We start from the raw sequence: 20,091 nt of genomic DNA, 5'->3' as shown, positions 1-20,091 counted from the left end.
CAAGTATATGATTAAAACATAAAATTCAAAAGCTACAAATGGAGGTGGAATCATAAGGTCGGCTTTTGAAGCAAGCTCCATACTTTGAAATATCCTTTTTTATAAACTAATTAAGAAGGGCCAAAATGCTTTCACTCCATGAAGGGCAAGCCCATACATTTCTCTTCAAGAAGTGTGCAGCAATGTTATCCCCAATTAAAGTTAGGATGACGAAAATGAGATGCATTGAGCTTGATTTGGACAAGTCCAATCCAACAAATGGGACCAAAGATTGGCTAGATATTGTGATTGTAACAATAGCTTTAATTTCTCGTGTAAACCATGATAAGTTTCTACATATTAACTTGCCATTAGAAGTTTCTCGATTTGTATGTATAGTTTCCACAATGGTTTGTGTTGGTGTTTGTGACTAAAGATCTTTTTCATTTTGTGGCTGATAATTGGCAATGGGTTAGTGTAGTGAAAAGTTATGGGCTCTAAGGAGTTAGCTATCTTGCACATATGCAAGGCCATCAGCAATGCAAAATGGCACCCAAATGAAGATTTTAGTGTAACTTACTCACACACAAGATGTGAAGTTTGGACAAATAAATTCAGTAATTGAAGTCAGAAATCATGTGAATCATGTGATATACTCTATAAAACAAAAAAAAAACAAAAAAAAACAAAAAAAAAAAAAAAAACCCATAGGAGCAAAAATGCTAATAGGTCTTACATCTTACCTTCCGCTTTCTTTGTTTCAGAAAATTTTTGAATTTGATTTTCTGATTGAAGATGGCCTAAGAATCTTTATCTAATATCGATCGACTATTATAAAAATTGAGCGAAAGAGGAGTTGAAATATTTTAACTCAAATAGTTAAAAGTATTTTGCCGTGCACTTGGATTTATGTGCAGCTTGAAAGAAAAAAAAATTGAGGAAGATACATATCAATGATGCTTATGCAATTGTAGTAACTAAATTTTGTGGCGACGAAAGAAGCTTAAACCCTAACCTCAAATCAACTGAGTTCCCCAGAAGCCTCCATTTTGTCTTCATTTAGCAAACCCATGCAGCCCATAACCACCGACTATTCCAAAACCAACGTTCACCTCAGCAGGATACAGTGAGCCACGTAATACCGCCAATCCCAATTGTGTGGCCGTTGGGAATTCATAATTCAGTTCCCATCATCTCTCTCTCTCTCTCTCTCTCTCTCTCTCTCTCTCTCTCTCTCTCTCTCTCTCCCCGCAATCCAAAGCCTCTCTTTCACTCCTATAAATTCTTCTCCCTGCCCTCCCTCATTTCCACGAGACAAATTTCCCAAACAGTTTGAGCTTAAAGACTTCGTCTTCTTGCTTCAAATTCCCCATCGATCGTAAGCTCTTTCTTTTTTTTGTTTTTTGTTTTTTTGTTTTTTTTTGACGTCTGCAAATCAATGGCTGCTTCAGTCTCAGCAGCAACCATCGCGGCCGTCAACAGATCACCGGTAACTGTGACTTTTTTTGCAACAACCCCAATTTTTTGTTTCCTCTGTTTGTGTCGTTTAAACTCATAAATTTGTAATCTTTGTCATTGTTCTCATAGTCTCTTTTTATTTTTGGGTCTTATCATTTAATTAGTAGGAAATAACTTTCTTTTAATATTTTAATCTTATCTCTGTTCACGTTTGGTACGCGGGACGGGACGTTCTGTCCCACGTTTGGTACGCCTAAAAGGAGTGGGACGAGGCGTTCCACGGGACAAGTTTTTGAGGATTTTTGGTTCCACCTCCCCCCCTGGAACGGGTTGTTCCACGCCCGTGGGACATAAATGTTTAACATTTTAGGACAAAAATGCCCCTTATCTTTTTCAAAATTTATAGCATCAAAATCATATAACAAACCCTAAAAACTATTTCTCTTCTTCTCAGCCGCTGATCCTCTTCACCCCCATCTCTCCCCTTCGCAACCTTCCTCCTCATCTTCTTCGCATCTCCCCTTCGCAACTCTTCCTATAGCAGCTCTGTGAACCTTCCTCCTCATCCTCTTCCGTGTAGCATCTTCAGATCTGCATCTCCGCTCCAGGTTCGATCTGTTTTTGTGTAGCTCTCGGTCTCTCTTTCTTTGTAAAAAAATTTCTTTGTAATTTGATGGCATTGCAGTGAAAACCAATTGTTCAAATGATTGCTGTTGAATTGATTCATCAAATGGTCTCTGGGTTGGTGAGTTGATGTTCGCTCTCTTATATATAATTTTGTTTTACTCTGCCATGATGTAAATTTATCAGATTCCTGATATTGTATTTGTTAATTGGCACAATAGGAAGGGGAGGTTGATCTTATTGAGAGCAAACAGGTTATATTTCTGGTTATGCATTCACTTTGGAAACCTTCGTTGTTTTCTAATTCCTATTCATCTTTGTACTCATTGATTTTCTTTCTTTGTAAAAAAATTTCTTTGTAATTTGATGGCATTACAGTGAAAACCAATTGTTCAAATGTTTTTTTTATTTCTTCTCTGTTTAAGTAACAAGTTTGATTATTATTCTTTGCTTTGTGAGTTTGTACATATTCTACCTCTGTAGTGCAGTACCACTAACACTTCAAATATTCTGGCTTTCTGGTAATGATAAAATTCTGGCAATGTCGATCAACACCACGGGTTGTCTTTGGTTATTGCTAGTATATTAAACAGTGGACATTGATGTATATTAGGACTGAGATATGAAAGCGTTTTTCATGAAAAACAAAGGCGAAGGCTTTGTTTGGTATCTAAGATTATAATAGAATGAATTGAATAACTCTTTAGATAAACAAGTGGATACTTGATGTAAGCTGTAGGAATTAGGAGAAGAAAACCGTTCTTTTGCTTTATGTGGTTGACATTTGCATAATAAAATTTGATGGGTTTGTGCTGAAAATTCAAATGGAGCTATAGAAAACTAGGAGAATAAAAATTACAAATTTTAAAGAGGTTTGCATGTGGAACACAACATATACCTATTAAAATTTGGACCAAGAAAAACAAATAATGGATAATAGTGTTCAAATTTGAACCAAAAAAAAAAAAGTCTTGTCCCGTTCCACGCATAAAATTGTACCAAACAACAAACGGAACATGGGTATTTTAGTCTTTTTAATCTTTTGGTTCCGTTCTGTCCATGCGTTACCAAACGCAGAACAGAACAACCATCTTGTTCCGTCCTGCGCGTACCAAACATAGCACGGAACATTTGTTCCGTCCCGTCCCGTCCTGTCCCATCCCGTTCCATCCCGTCCCGTCCTGTCCCGTCTGCGTACCAAACACTACCTAAAGCCAATTCCATCTTAGTATCACTTAAAAACAGTATTTTGATTATGTAAAGTATTGCACAAACTTTTTTACTTCCAGATTTTAGTGCAATGATTTTTAACATGTATCAAACTGTGCTTTGTAGTTACAAGAAAAATGACTCGCGTAAGTAGCCAAGTAGTGTATTTTTTTTTTTTTTAATGTTATGGTGTTTTTTAGGCAGTGATGGTATTTTTCCTTTTCTGGGTCTGCATGATTTAATCTAAATACGTGGAACTGGAAGTCTGTAATTTCACCTAAATTCTGTTTCGATGCTGAGAAGATAAGTGTTCTAGGTGCAGTTGAACTTCAACGCCTCTGCTTTCTTAGGAAACTACAGCTGGAAGAAGTTGAGCTCCAAGATCATCAACCACCCCAAGACCTCTTCAACTGGGAACTTCAAGGTTTCTGCAGAATACGATGAGTCGAAGCAGACCTCCAAGGACAGGTGGGGAGGACTTGCCTTTGACACTTCAGATGACCAGCAGGACATCACCAGAGGAAAGGGCATGGTGGACACCCTTTTCCAAGCTCCTGTGGGCAGTGGGACCCACTACGCCGTCATGAGCTCCTACGATTACATCAGTACTGGCCTTCGCCAGTAAGTACTAAGTAGCGCTTTTATGTTTTACGTAACAGGGCCATGCTCCATTGAAATGCAGAGTTATAATGTTAGGGCTAGATATTATAATGTTACGGTGTCAATAGAATGTTTAAAAAATTGTACTTGGATCATAAGCTTCGGTAAGTAAAAATCTAAGTATGTTAGAAACTCAGTTTTCAATTTTGTTTCAGACTGGACAACATGATGGATGGCTTCTACATTGCTCCAGATTTCATGGACAAACTTGTGGTTCACATTACCAAGAACTTTTTGAACCTGCCCAACATTAAGGTTTATTAAATTTTCATCAATTTTAGTTCCAATTCTGTGGGTAGTTTATAGATATTTTCTAATTGATTGGGAATTTCAAATATATTGGTACAGGTTCCTCTTATTTTGGGTATCTGGGGAGGCAAAGGTCAAGGAAAATCATTTCAATGTGAGCTTGTCTTCTCCAAGATGGGAATCAAGTGAGTATATATTTCCTTTTCTTGCTTATGAAATTGGGATTTTAGAAGGCAAATTAAAAGAGGAAGTGATTTCCGTAAACTTCTTTTCTTCTTTTACGCAACTTAGTTTATTTTTGGTGTTTAGATTTTTTTTTTTAAAGAAATATCAACGGTACGAGAGAAATTTTACTGAATAAGAAAAAAAAAGTTACACCTAATCAAGGAACACATAAAACCTTACGCCTCATAAGACAAGAAAGAGTAAAGTGACAATACAAGAAAAAAAATGAGGACATCAACCTGATTCCTCTTATATATATATATATCAAGACGGGCAGTGTAAAGCCTAAACTCTTCTAAATAAAAACCTAAAAAGCATAAACATGCAAAACAAGTTGCAAAGCGTCAAAAGCAATGGGTTAGGAAAAAATGAAAAAGCATACATCATAAAGGGGGAACAAACCTGACCAAGATGCACATTAATATGAAAATTCGAAACCATGCAAACCAAGAAAATCCAAATGTAAGGAGGCACAGACCGCTGATAAAGGGGAGGCATGCCAAACCAAGGTTGAAGAAGAAAAGCTCATGTTAGCAAATTTGTTAGCAGCCATATTCCCTTCTCGATAAATGTGTGAGCACCAAAAAGTCATCTCCCAAATTCGATCCAAGCAATTATGACTCGTCCTGATCCCGATATTCCTCGAATATCAGGATAGGCATGTGCTGGCCGACACCCGAAGGTAACGAAAGCCATATATTGAATGCAAAAGTTGAGAATAAGGAATAAATAAGGCTTATAAATATAAAAGAATAAAGAATATGCATTTAAGGAATGTATTCAGAGCATACAACTAACTTAAACACTAAAAGGATTTATATAAAAATTGAATGAAGAAAAGAATGGGTCCTACACCGAGAGGACTCGAAGATGCCGATGCAGAATTGCCTAGACGCCAAGATTGTATGCCTCAATTCTAAGTCCTGAAGGGGGCACAAAACAAACATGAGTAGACCAATTTGATATATAAATAGTAAAATAGTTATCAACGTACTAACCCCCAGGTTTTATGAAAACACATATATATCATGATAAACATAGGTTTTCCGAAACCTATGATGCCGTGCAATGTCTCAAATCACAACTTGTATATATAATAATCAATAGTGAATATTCAATGACCCCCAGGCCCCATGCCGGCTCCCCGTCTCTGAGCAGACAGTCAGAGGAAAATACATTCCAAGCCCCATGTAGGCTCCCGGTCCCTGTGCTAAATAGTCAGAGGAAACACACTCCAGGCCCTATGCCAAAACCAAACCGTCGTCCAGGACGGACCAAAAGGACCATTAGGTAAGTACAAAACCATTGAACATATATATATTGAAAAACAACTTCATAGTATAAAGTCATCCATCATCTATACTATAAAGAGGTGTTCTAAACATGTTCTAAATATCATATCGTCATCTATAAGATATTCTATAAGAACATGGGTTATAGGAAAAATAGTAATAATTCAAAATAGTCTCAGTATGCATTACTACTATTAAAACAAGCATTTTTAGACACTCACAGATACTTCGCCGCTAAAGAGCTATGTAAACTTGCGAAGATAGAAACGCTACAATAATTGCCTCTAAGCACATAAATGGTACATTTAGTCAAACTCTACTCAAATGATTGAATTTGAGAAAATGGACTTCAAAAACGGATCCAGAACGTCGAAATTAGCCTAGGAGGGGTCTCGGACGAAATCCCAAAAAGTCAACCCTAAAAGTCAACGTTGATCGTTGACCGTTGACCGGTCAAAATCAAAGTCAACGGGTCAAAGTCCACAGGTCAATCAGTTTGGTCAAACCTGGTTGACTAGTTTAGGGTTAGGGTTTAGGTTTAGGGCTTTAGGGTTTAGGGTTGAACTTAGGGGTTTAGGGGAAATAGGGAAAAGGGTTTAGAATTTGGGTTTTAGGGTTTAGATAAATAGGTGGGTTAGGCTTAGGGGTTTTAGGATTGGGTTAAGAGGTCTCTGGGCTCGAGCCCAGACCCACATGGCCTGAGGGCCTAATTCGAAAGGGTTTAGGGTTTTAGATAAGGCCGAAAGGCCTTGGTTTAATAAATAAATAAATAATAAAAGAAAGGGAAAGGGAATCAGGGGACAAAACAAGGGGTGGGCCCCTTGGGCACACCATTTAAGACCAAAAAAACCATTTTTAAAAGGAAAAATATCCCCAAATGAAAATACAAAAACACCCTTTTTGTTACGTAAATCTCGGGACGGGGTGTTACAATCTACCCCCCTTAAAAGAATTTCGTCGCGAAATTTAAAATAATTTGCTACATTGAAAAACTTGAAAATAGGAAAAAGAAAAATATGTATATATGGCTAAGAAATCAAGTTAGAGCGTTGCACAAAAAGGGAAAATGCCATCCTGTTGCGATCGGGTTGTAATGATTCCATCTTTCGTGCCTCCAGGCTCATACCTTCTTTCCCCATCAGTGTAAAAGTAGAAACATACTTTTAAAAGATATAAAATAAAAATATATATAAAAATAGTGTATGGTCAAAAGTAAGTACGTAAAATAGGATAACGTCAAAATAGATATGTACTAACATATAGGTTGAAAATTCGTGCTGAATGTAAAATTGAAAATGGAAATACTTCCCCCAAAACATTTGTAACGCCAAAAACAAATAACTAAAGTAAATGAAGTTAAAATACTTATACTGAAAAATGAGAATGGGTCTCGCCTAAGCATACGAACGTTAAGCACTTCGAGAACATGAGTCTTTGGTTAGAGTCCCAAGCATAACAATTCCGTGACAACTACCGTAAACAAATCTTCTTGCCCACTTGCTTAACGAAACCAACGAATAAGTTTTCGATACGACAGTCGGCTGCCCGCGATATCGATCACACATTTGTTGTCTCGGTAAACAAGCAGTAATTCTTTAAGGGTGCACAATTTCACACTTCGTAAATTCGATCCTCCAAATACAAGCTCGCACAACTCCTCTATCAACCAGTGTTGCATGTGGAAAAATTTCGTACCATGTCACAAAAAGTGCCATACCCTAAACCGAACAAAACAGAAACTATCGTCTTAAAATTCTACCCAGCACCAAGCATCATTTTCTCCTCAGTTCTTCCAAATGTGACCAACTACTCTAGTATTTTGCCAACAAATAACCCATTTGAAAACTGTACCTTGAGATTCAAGAGAAGTGGCTACCATTTTAGTAGTAAACCTAAAAGCTCGAACCAAGCAAACAGAAAACGAGAAGTCATCTTCCTCAACACGCAATATTTCTTGGGAGTTGTTGCAGTGCTTAATCCACCTTTCCATTTTTGCTTAGTTGTAGATATCTAGTCAAACAAGTTAATGTTGGTGGAAAGAAGGACTCGCAAGTAATGAAGCAGCCTGCGTATGGATGCAGTGACACGATTGGCTACCTTAAAATGATGCCCTTAAGCAAACCAAAGCTCAATGAGTATAGAGAAGTTTAGAGCAAAACTTGATCTTTGTACAATGATAAATATGGTAGTCTCAAGCCATTGCATTGAAAATTTCAAGGCTGGACAGTTAGTGGATAAAAGCACTGATAAATTGGGCTACAAGCAAGATGTTGAGTTCACTTCTACCGAAAAGTATAAGGACAATGAGCTAGGGTTTACCGCCGAGTACCAAACCTAGGTGAAATTCAAGGAGTTTATTTATCCAAACAAGTTTGGATCTTCATCATCCAAGTCCAACTACAACGACAACAAGAATCGCAACTCCATTTTGGGAAATTGATGAGAATATCGTTCACTATTGAAGAGTTTCCCAAGAAAAGTATATAAACTAAACAATATCAACGCTCGAAGAATTTGATGTGAAGCTGATGGTCAAAGGTTAGTGAATTTGACTTCACTGTTGAAGTAAGCAAAAAGGTTATCGATAGAACAATCGCTGAGAATTGCTCTAAAGATCCACACGAATTTCTTTAGTGGTAATAAGTCCGAGAACATTGATTTCCTCCCACCAACTACCACTTACTAACCGTCGTCACAACTAGCTCTTACTCGCTTTTGCTATCACGCATTTCAAAAGTTTCGAGTAATTTCCAAAGAGATACGACTCTGCCCGTCATTCTTAGGGACCACATGTCACAGAGTACAACACCACTTCAAATCTTCCAAATTCAAACCACTTAGGTTTTTTTTGTTTCCCAACACTCTTATATAGATCCACTCCGCCCGCAATTCCTAGGGAACGTATATTGCGGAGTATCGATCTAATGTTGAAAGTTGTCCAACAATCCACTTCATCACTGTTGAGGCACAATCCCAACACGAATTCTTGTATTTCAACCAAAATTTGACAATTCAAATAGAGAAAGGTTAGCACAATTGCGCCGAATGGCACCAAATCCAGAAGTCCTGACATCCAAATGATGTCAAAATCGACAAATTATGAGAATAGAAGAGAATCCTAAGTATAGAAGAGAATCCTAAGTATACTCTGAAAAAACCACACTCTGATACCAATCTGACATGCCCGGATCTTGATATTCCTCGAATATCAAGATAGGCACGTGCTGGCCGACACCCGAAGGTAACGAAAGCCATATATTGAATGCAAAAGTTGAGAATAAGGAATAAATAAGGCTTATAGATATAAAAGAATAAAGAATATGCATTTAAGGAATGTATTCAAAGCATACAACTAATTGAAATACTAAAAGGATTTATATAAAAATTGAATGAAAAAAAGAATGGGTCCTACACCGAGAGGACTCGAAGATGCCGATGCGGAAGTGCTTGGACTCCGGGATTGTATGCCTCAATTCTAAGTCTTGAAGGGGGCACAAAACAAACATGAGTGGACCAATTTGATATATATAAATAGTAAAACAGTTATCAATGTACTAACCCCCAGGTTTTATGAAAACACATATATATCCCTCTTACGACCCAATGACCTGCAGCCGTGTTGGAGGGCCTATCCTTACATCGTAGCTAGCCCACTTTTGGCTGGGCCGCGTTATTTTTTCAACCAATGCCAATGTTTGGCATCCCTGCATTGTAAATCATGCCTAAATATTTTCTTGGGGTACTTTGGTTTACGTTAATTAATTCTAATTTAATTATCACTTGGTTTATCACCAACCGAAACTAATATGATCCATCTGTCATTTTTTTGCTTCCACGATCAATCCTGTTTGGTCACAATCTATTGAATTAATTAAGAGTGACCATCAATCCATTAATTTGATAATTAATCCAAAATTATTAACCTGAAGATCACTTTTGGACATTAATGATTCAATAATTTATTTTTATACTTTGAACCGTTGACATCCTTTCGTTATCCCGAAGCTTTCACCCTTAAGTTCCCAAAGCAACTTAAATCCATTACACTTAAATCAACATATTGCATTCTGTGTTCTTGCAGGAACCTCTCCTTTATGAACTAATCGTTCATAAAACTAAATTGAACCTATATTTTAATATTTAGTGCCTTTGACATCGCGAAGTTTTCATTCAGAGCTTACCACATGAAACCTGTAGCTTTCATGCTTAAATGAAACTTATACATGTCTATAGAACCTGAATGTTCTACGATGTATATATGGCTTTCCATATGATTAACCACGTCTTTGTACCCCTTGTTTTAGGGACATGTTGAACTTGAACAAGCTCGATTTCACCGCTTTGGAAGTATATGGAAGAAACTACCTGAAGTGGGTTCAAGACGTGAAGCTCCACCTCACCGCAAAGGGTATTAGAGCCACCATCGAGGAACCTATCGACAATAAACCCGTCGATGAAGTTGAGAAAACTACTGCTATGATCTTGATTCGAAGACACATCCATGATGCACTGCAAACCAAGTACTTTGTTGAGGAAGATCCACGCATCTTCTGGCTTGCTATAACCGATCGTTTCGATCATCAGAAAGACATTTACTTTCCTGAAACAAGACACTGCTGGCAGCATTTACGCTTCTAAGACTTTAAGTTTGTGAGTGAATACAACTCTGAAGTTTGTAGAATTCGATCACTGCTTAAGTTCTGTAAAATGGATGTAACAAACGATGATCTTTTAGAGACGACCTATTCGACCTTTAATGCCACAAATATTGTCCTGCAAGAACAATATAGGACATAGAAGTTCACCAAATTTTCATATTTGAATATAGCGCATAGAAGTTCACCAAATTTTCAGATTTGATCTCTGTTTTACTTATCGCTGAAAAGCAAAACTAGCTTTTGATTAAGAATCATCAAATTCGACCTACTGGCTTAAATGCTTTGCCTGAAGTGCATGTGACTAATTCTAGTAACCACAAATGATGAAAGAATCGTCGTGGCCGTGGTAATGGGCAGCAAGCCCACCCACGGGTCCAAGGTCCACAGAGCCAAGGCCCACCCAAGGGAGGAAATTTAACCTAGAAGCGCCAACCCTTTGCCCCTAAGGCCCTAAACTTCAAGAACAAGGGAAAAGCTACCATTCAATTGGCTTCCATTGAATTGGACATATACTACCGTTGTGGATCAAATGATCATTGGTCATACGTATGCTGAGCTACCGCCGAGGCCATTACCAAATGTCATGCACGTCGTGAGTCTAACTTTGCCCATGTGGAACATCTCGAAGATGCTATTACATTTATGGAGATATCAGATTTTCTGGAGTCATTCTCTCTTATAGAAGAATAAAGTTTTATTTTTCTAGACATGTTTTTTAGGATGTTTTTACCCTTAGTGGCCGAACCCACTAGGAGTGGTCGAACCCTTCCTATTTTCTAGGTTTATGATTTAATTTTGGACAATTTTTCCAAGTCTTTGGAATAATTTGTTTGGTTTTGGTTTGTTTTGAATTATGGATATTATTTCTCGATTGATTAATTGAATGAGTGGAATTTTATTTATGCATGTGACCAATTTAATTAATTTATTCCTAGGTATGACTAGTGGGGAAGTTAGTTGTCTGGCTGATAGTGCTACCATGCACACCATATTGCATGAATGACACTATTTTACTAACTTCGTATCTAAAAATTCACCTCTAACAATCCTCTTAGGTCCATCCAACTTGATTGAAGGATAAAAAAATGCTCGTATAATGATGTCTAATGATACTGTCTTAACCATTAAAGAGACCCTTTATTCTCCACGTTCCAGAAGAACGTTGTTGAGCTTTAGAGATATTCGAGATAATCAATATCATGTTGAAACCACTGAAAATAATGACTCTGAATTTCTTTGTATCACTTCTTACGAGTATGGCCAGAAGCGTATTCACGAGAAGTTGGAACGTGTCCCTAGAGGGTTGTACATTACAACCATTTGTGGCATAGAGGCCCACCATGTAGCCAACCCTGTGCCTGGGTTTCAGAAACTTTACTACTTTGGCATGACTGTATGGGACATCCCGGACGTGACATGATGCATAATATCCTCAAATCATCACATGGGCATCATTTAACTCCCTATGTTGGATTCCCGCCTTGCAAAGCTTGTTCTTTGGGGAAGTTGAATACTTAACCCTCAATTACAAAGATCATTCACAGCCTTCCTAAGTTTCTTTAGAGGATTCAAGGGGATATTTGTCGACCTATCCAACCAACAGGCGAACCATTTAGATATTTTATGGTGTTGGTTGATGCATCAACAAGTTGGTCACATGTCTGTTTATTGTCCACATGCAATGCTGCATTTAAGAAGTTTTTAGCACAAATTATTAAGCTTAGGGCTTACCACCCTGATTATCCGATCAAGTAATTCAACTGGATAATGCTGGAGAGTTTACGTCATAGAATTTTGACGATTATTGCATGCCTATTGGGATATGTTGAACATCCTGTACCCCATGTTCACACCTAAAACAGCATGGCAGAAGCTTTCATAAAGCGTATTCAATTGATAGCTCAGACTTTGGTTATGCAAAACAAATTACTGGTATTTGCTTAGGGCTATGCAATATTGCACGCATCTATGTTGGTTCTCCTAAGGCCCACCGCTACCCAACCTCATTCACCGTTATAGTTAGTTACTGGATATGAGCCCGACGTCTCGCATTTACGTGTGTTTGTGTGCATAGTCTATGTGCCAATAACGCCGCCACTATGTACCAAAATGAGTCTTCAGAGAAGAATGGAAATCTATGTCGGTTATGATTCTACATTAATTATTCGCTACTTAGAGCCATTGACAAGAGATCTCTTTACCACACATTTTACGAATTGTCATTTCGATGATACAGTATTCCCATCGTTAGAGGGAGATAAGAACGCTAATATTCCTGTAGAATGCCATGAATTGTAGTGGTATACTCCCACTATGTCTCATCTATATCTTCACATTACTCAATTTGAAACTGAAGTGCGTCGTATTCTAGATCTTCAGAGCATTGCTCAAAACATGCTAGATGCTTTTATTGATCTAGCAAAGGTGACGAGATCACATATACTCGCTGCAAATGAGCCTACAAGGATCAATATCCCTAAAGTATACCGGCCTTGGAAGGTCGAACCGTCCCCAAGGGTCGGGCGGTCACATCTCCCACGTGACATAGTACATTGGCGGCTAGCTAATTATTTGCTCTTACCCTAAAGAGTGGTAGACCCATAATGCAAAGGATTCACATCTCTAAAAGAGGAAAACGACATAAACTAGTGACCTTAGTCTGAATTCGACCATCGATTACTCATCTGTTCCAACGCATGAGGTTATTCTAGATTACAATGATCTTTTATATGAGACAAACAGGCTTTCCAAAAATCACGAGATTTCGGTCCACTATGCAATATTGGATGAGGTTTGGAATCAAAATGACATGATCGTCGACGATGCATTTGTGTACACAATAGCTATTAACATCACGCTTAGTGATGACATTGAACCATGTTCTGTTGATGAATGTTGACGTAGAATAGATTGTCAAACTAGAAACAAGCAATCCAGGTCGAACTTAATTCGCTTGCGAAACTTAAGGTGTTTGGGCTCGTAGCTCCTACTCCACCACATATGAAGCCCATAGGCTACAAGTGGGTTTTCGTGAAGAAGCATAATGAGAAGAATGAAATAGTGCGATACAAAGTACGCCTCGTAGTGCAAGGCTTCTCTTAATGCCCTGGGATTGATTATGAGGAGACGTATTCCCCCATAATGGATGTCATAACATTCCGCTACCTTACCAGTTTGGTAGTTTTTTTAAAAACTAAATATGCAGCTTATGGACGTGGTAACTGCATATTTATATAGGGATCTAGATACAAAAATCTATATGAAAGTTCCAGAATGACTTCCATTGACTGGTTCAAATAGTTCTAGACTATGGAACACTCTCTCGATTATGTGAACAATGAACTATGCACATGCGTGTTCATTAGGAAGTCACATTCCAAATTTGCTATCGTTGCAGTTTATGTCAACGACATGAATCTATCGGAACTTCTACAGAGCTTGAGGAAATTGACGTTCACTTAAAAATTGAAATTGGAGATGAAAGAACTTGAAAAACTAGATATTGTCTAGGCCTGGAGATTGAGCACTATTCGGATGGAATCCTAGTACATCAATTGAACTAACCCAAAAGGTGTTGCGACATTTTAATGAGGATAAAACGAAGCCTTCGAGTACTTCTATGGTTGTTCGAACTCTAGATGCTAAACGAGATCCCTTTCGTCCTAAAGAGAATGAGGAAGAGATTTTAGAGCGTGAAGTTCCATACCTAAGTGCAATTGGTGCTTTATTGTACTTGGCTCAATGCATTAGACCCGACATCTCATTCGCTGTTAATCTTTTGGCTAGAAATAGCAACGCGCCTACATGCAAACATTGGAATGGTGTTAAAGACATTTTTCGCTACTTCAAGGGTACGACGGATTTAGGCTTGTTCTACACCTAGAGGAGTAGTCACCTTCTTCGGTCCTGGGGTTGATTCCTGCCTTATTGGTTATGCAGATACTGGTTATCTGTCTTACCCACATGGGGCACGTTCTCAAACAAGCTATGTCTGTACCATTGGAGACATCGCTGTATCTTTGAGGTCTACCAAGCAAACGCTAGTTGCGACTTCTTTTAGCCAAGCTGAGATTCTAGCCTTGCATGAAGCCTTGAGTGAGTGCTTTTGGTTGAGAGCAGTCATGGAACATATTCGAGCACTAGTGGTCTTAATTTCATCGTTGAGCCTTATGACGATCTTTGAAGACAATGCTGCATGTTTCGAGTAATTAAAGAAGGGATACATCAACAGAGACAACACCAAGCATATAGCTCTGAAGTTCTTTTACTCTCACCAGCAACAACAACATCAGAACATTGAAGTCAATCAAATCCGTTCCCAGGATAACCTGGCCGATCTCTTCACCAAGTCATTGCCCAAGTCTATTTTTCAGAAGTTCGTCCAAGGAATCAGTATGCATAAATTATCTGAGTTGAATTGCTTGTAGTTCTCTAATTTGGATGTTATGTCTAACTCAGAGGGAGTATCCAGAAGCATACTCACTTGATCTTCATGTACTCATTTTCCTACGATTAGGAGCTTTTTTTCATTGGGTTTTTGCTACCTAACGAGGTTTTGATGAGGCACCCATCCTGGGATGATCATACTTTGTTGAGTTCACTACTTTCATCCCGTATGACGGTTTTTTAGCCATTATGCGCACTTCTCATTTTTCTCCTTAGTCTATGGTTTTTTACCTGCCTTAGGTTTTAACATAGGGAGGTTTTGTGAGTTTTACTACCAATGCATATTTTCTTTAAATTTGAGACTCGCATTCGCTTGCGGGTACAGGAACCGCGGGTCGAGATGGGTAATCAAGGTTCAGGGCAGGTTCCAAAAATATAGGAAAAGAGGTACCCATATCGGCCCGTGTTGGGTACTGTCTCCCAGGCCCATTTCCTTTTGTTCCTTCCCATAATAGTTCTCATTCTCGAGAACACTCCACACACAAGCACCCCACTTCCTTTTGTTCCCCCAATCTCTCGAAAGGTCGAACCTTCTCCTTCATTCCTCTTCTTTGTTTCTTCTCCCCCCCATCTCTGCAACTCTCCTTCTCAGAGCACAGACACACCACACCCGCACCCACACCCCACCTCGAGAAGAAGACTTATGTCACGCCGGTGTCGAGATCCAGTTAGAAGCTTCAATAACGGCGACCGTAAATGGTGTTGTTTGAAGGCGATAACAGCCAAGCTGGAGACGCTGTAGACCCTCATTAATCCAACCCACGTCAGAAAATTGCTAAAGGAAGACAAATTGTTCCAGGAAATGGCGGATTACATCGTCCTGTTGTGGACCTAAGTCATGATTTTGCAAGGACTTGTCGGAAAATGTTGCTGCTATATCATAATAGTTCAATATCTTTTAATTTTTCAATGCAAAAAAAAAAATGAAAAAAGATGGGTTTTTTTTTGGGATTTTTTTTGGATTAGCAGATGGGTTACAGTTTGGAGGATTTGCTCAAGGCATCAGCGAAGACGCTGGGGACGGGAACAAACAGGATGTGAAGACCGGACTGAGGTTAAGCATGAGTGAAGATTTGGACCCGTGGGGACTCGTAGGAACCTGCCCGTTTCAACGATCCGGGTTAGGTCCAGATCCAACTCCAAAAACCCCTCCACCCAGCCCCATTTTATTTACAAATGGGTTCGGTCTGGTTCTTTCAATTTTGGGCCCGGCCCGGCCCGTCCCCACCCCTAACCTCAATTGCTGAAGACCTAATGCGAAGTTTTGTTTGAGTATTTACACCCTCAAGGGGGAGTGTTGCAGTCATATTTAGAATAGGAATGTGATTGTGTAAATTATAGTGTATCTAGGGATATCTTGGAATATTTCCCTTAGTAGATAATATTCTATTAGAGTTGTAACATATTAGGGTAAGGATTTAACCTATCCTACTACTATAAATAAAGGCACAATGGGTTGAAATACAACACACCTCACAATTAAATCTCTCTCTTCTCTCTCTTATTGCTGCCAGCCTCCCCCTCTCTATTCCCTTAGAATAGTTCAGTCAATTAGGCCTACAACACTTATTATATTATGATATTATTATTTTTATATTATAATATTAATTAATTTACAATTTAACACGAACACTATACAAATATAAATATAAATAGATAATAATCTAACATAACCTATTACCATTTTTGATAATCTACAAAACTTCAATCCATTGTTATATTGATTAATTATAACACTCATCACATGATGCAAATTTATCCAAAAGATGCATCAGTTTGTTAGAAAAGCACATGGTGAAGTCTAATTCTGTCCCATGTACCCTATAGGCTATAGCAGTTAAAAATTGTCGTAATATGTGTCTCAATACAAGCAAATGTGCGGTGACCCTGAACCCACAAACAAAAGCTACAAAAACTGCAGCCTCAGCAATCGTCTTGGCATGTGTGGCTACATTATATTCGATAATTTGATCAGAGACCAAGTTGATGTTCTTTTAATCCCATTTGAAATTCTTCCAGTACATGTGCCTTTTCATAAAGGCAGCATAGCATAATTGTGACTTCTCATTTTTTGACAACATATATCCTATATCAATGTATAAAATATACTCTAATATCTCAAGGGAGTAATTCAAACTTAAGTGCAAATGAGAGAACACATTTGCAAACTGACCTAACCGCACCTGTCGCGTTGTACCTCTTGATTAAGATTTAAGAGCGTTAGACTTTGCACATTATGAATAAAAGAACCCAAATTTACCTAAAAAAGACTAAAAGTTTGCTCTCATTTTTTAAATGGATATCAGTTAAAGTTCTATACAAGTTTCATCATTATGCCGTGCGCATGACATGAAGTGCAGCTAAATCTATTTTAATTCTTTATCATGCTGCAGCACAGGATTTGTTTATTGCCTTCATACGAAGTTTCTTGATTTGGTTTGGTGCCTAAAGAATGAATTTACCCATTTCAACTGATTTAGTGATTAAATTAATAAGCACATTATTGTTTGTTTAATCCAAAGTTTTGTTCCTAGGTCAAGTTACATTCCTAGCCCACCTTTAAAAAAATAAATAAATAAATAAGTGAGATAGTGGGTTTGAACTTTTGCAAATTTGTAGTCCTTAATTAACCTTTCAATCACCTTTGAAAGCATAATTACGAAATAAATTTCATGGTGGCTAGCATCAAGATATGTTCCCTTGACGATTAAAGATTAAGATTCCTTCCAACTTGCTATTTAACAATTGTTTTCTTAAATGCTGTGGCCTCCTAATGTCAGATTAATACAATCACTACAATAACTGAAAGTTTGGAGATCCGAATTTCTAGCAGGACAAGCATACACTATCGTTTTAATCGATACGTTTGGGAGTTGTTGATATTTTAAAACAATCGTCATGCATTTCTTAAAGTGTAATTTCTCTTTTATAGTTTTACGAGAGGAAAGTGTATTATGATTGTTGGAACACAAATTGTAGCACTGGTCTAGACGATTGAGATTGAACTTGCAAAATAAGTAGAAAACCTCAAAGTGCTTAGAAGGCACTGATCTGGTGCTAGCCAAGGACCCTCCGACAGTCACGTTAGAATAGAACTTGTGATTCTCAAAGCAGTAGGTTTAGTTTGTTGGGTACATAGACATATCTATTCATAGTGTTGGATGGGGAGTCCTTTGGGAATTATGAACCCTGGCGTTGGTGTAACTTGATAGGGTTTTTTTACCAATAGAGATAAAAACACTTGAAAATACTTGCAAGAGTACAAGGTTGTTGTAGTATAGCAGCTCAAGTAAGGTCGTTTTTCATAGGGATTGAATGAATAATTTTTGTTTAAAACCAACTCTTAATTAATTATTTAAAACAAAGTTTGGAAAATGTTGATTGTAGAATTTAATATAATAAAAACGAATTTTAAAATAAAACAATTAAAGAAATTAACTAGACAACAATTTAAAAGAAAATTAATTTGTAAAAGCCTAAGGTTCCGTTGTCCCCTTAACAATCCTACGCAATTTTATCAATTATTTATGAATTTCCACACACATGCTTTGAAATTAGGTTTTCCTAATGCATATTTTCCTCGTGATGTTCAAGAAAAAACATATATCTAACATGCAACCCATCTGTGATGTTCAGATCAAATATAAACATGCAAGACTCATTAAGTTTTGTGAAAACCCTTTGAAAAACCATGCAACCCTTAAGAGCATGATGTTCACTTTCAGTGAACTTACAATTACTAATCACAAGAAGCCCTCCTCAATTTTAGGATGATGTTCCAACAGAAATTGCATCAATTTACTTGTCTAAAAACCCTAATGGTCGCGAATCACTAAGACAATTAGATAGGTTAAATCGCCGTGATTAATAATTCAAAGCAAGCATGCATCCATTCATAAGCAAATTAATAAAATCACATATTCATGCTAAGGCTCATAATTAGTTACGAACAATCATAAAACAAAATATTATTGAGAATAAGGATATAAAACACCTAGAAAATAAACTTGGAAAACTCTCTAAAGTGTGCATGTGTTTCCTCCTCTATTTCTTGTGTTCTAAAAAACCCTAATCGCTAAAAAGCCTTATTTATACTACTACAAAATAAAACCCTAAAAGGTCTTAGAATAAAACTAGGAAACATAATAAAAATAATAAAACAGAAATTAAAGGTTTCCTATTTAAACTAAAATTCGGACTTCTCAGACAATCAGACTTTTGACTAACCAAATCAACTCCGATTTGGTCCCAAAATGTCTCTTTTGAAAGCTTAAGACGTCCCCTATAAATACTCAGAATAAATCTTTCTTAAAATATTCCATCTTGACCTTCAAAATGCCCAAAACGTCCAGAAACGTCAATCTGGGAAAGCTGCGCGCTGAACCTTTATTTCATTGCCACGGTCAAACGGCTTGGTAGAAAAATCTGAAACTTTGATACAATCATCTTGAAAGACTAACGAACATCCTCCAATAGAAATCACTCCAAAATTCATCCGTTTGATCACTTTTTGCTCTAAAGGAAGTCAAATGTCCTACATTAGAAATTTAACTTAAAGTATCAAAATTCTACCAAAATAACCAATAAATTAAGGTAAAATATATAGTATAATATTGGCCCATCATAACTCCAAATTAATGAGGAGATAATGCGAGAAGATCTCTCCTTACCCGTATAAGGTTCTTGTGATTACTTGGAGTTTAAACTAAGACTCATTATCTTATTCCCAAATAGTTTGAGAGGTAGACGTTAATTCAATTTAGATACACCACGAGGCTTGTGGCCTAAGTAACCCGCATAAATAGAACTTATCCTATCTCGCACCCGGAACGTACCTAGACTCCGAACTTGGGGAGTCCGGTTCGTTAGGCACATACTTGCCTACGTTTTCATTTTGGGCAGTTTTGAGTTTCCCTGACTTTAGTCGCATTTGGATTGCTAGACATCCAATGCAACGTGGCAACGTCCTAAAGTCCTGGTCCCCAAATGATCTTAGATTTTAGTGTCAATAACAGTTCTTTATAATTCCTTGAATTCATAGTTCATTTTATGCTATGTGTACTAACTTCTAATGGATATTAATATTATGCGTTTAATAACACATACATAATCAAAACGTGTGTAAATCCCATACTAAAATTCGTAATTCAACACCTAAAGAACCAGAAATAATTAAACATGCAATTCGAGGAGATTAATTAAAGGATGGAAAAGTAACGTCCTCTAGGCCTTCCATCGTTTGTCATAAAAACTCATAAACAATCACTCTTACAGTAGGCCGAAAATTTTGA

General features: G+C 37.5%; 1 protein-coding gene across 14 annotated transcripts; it reads left to right on the top strand.

Annotated features, from left to right (window-relative positions):
- Window positions 1–1,170: 1,170 nt before the first annotated feature.
- Window positions 1,171–10,543, top strand: LOC103427610 (ribulose bisphosphate carboxylase/oxygenase activase, chloroplastic-like). Of its 14 annotated transcripts, none has more exons than XM_070809748.1 (8): window positions 1,885–2,045; window positions 2,123–2,182; window positions 2,283–2,315; window positions 3,593–3,891; window positions 4,086–4,185; window positions 4,279–4,364; window positions 5,533–5,694; window positions 10,001–10,543. In XM_070809748.1, exons 2-8 carry the CDS (start codon window positions 2,141–2,143, stop codon window positions 10,332–10,334), a joined length of 1,056 nt encoding a protein of 351 aa, XP_070665849.1. In that variant the 5' UTR covers window positions 1,885–2,045; window positions 2,123–2,140; the 3' UTR covers window positions 10,335–10,543. The 14 variants fall into 14 exon arrangements, with proteins under 14 accessions (XP_070665857.1, XP_070665859.1, XP_070665852.1 ...); XM_070809746.1 differs by having other exon boundaries at window positions 3,587–3,891; XM_070809755.1 differs by lacking the exon at window positions 5,533–5,694 and having other exon boundaries at window positions 1,882–2,045; window positions 3,587–3,891.
- Window positions 10,544–20,091: the final 9,548 nt, after the last annotated feature.

Source organism: Malus domestica, chromosome 12 (genome assembly GCF_042453785.1).
Source record: "Malus domestica chromosome 12, GDT2T_hap1".
In the NCBI taxonomy this organism is placed as follows: Eukaryota; Viridiplantae; Streptophyta; class Magnoliopsida; order Rosales; family Rosaceae; genus Malus; species Malus domestica.
This window is presented reverse-complemented; position numbering and strand designations above follow the sequence as displayed.

Bases quoted from the DNA above. Each gene is read 5' to 3' on its own strand.
- LOC103427610 (XM_070809746.1), top strand. From the start codon at position 2,141: ATGATTGCTGTTGAATTGATTCATCAAATGGTCTCTGGGTTG. The intron at 2,316-3,586 runs GTTATATTTCTG...TAAGTGTTCTAG, and splicing joins ATCTTATTGAGAGCAAACAG to GTGCAGTTGAACTTCAACGC. The intron at 4,186-4,278 runs GTTTATTAAATT...ATATTGGTACAG, and splicing joins TGAACCTGCCCAACATTAAG to GTTCCTCTTATTTTGGGTAT.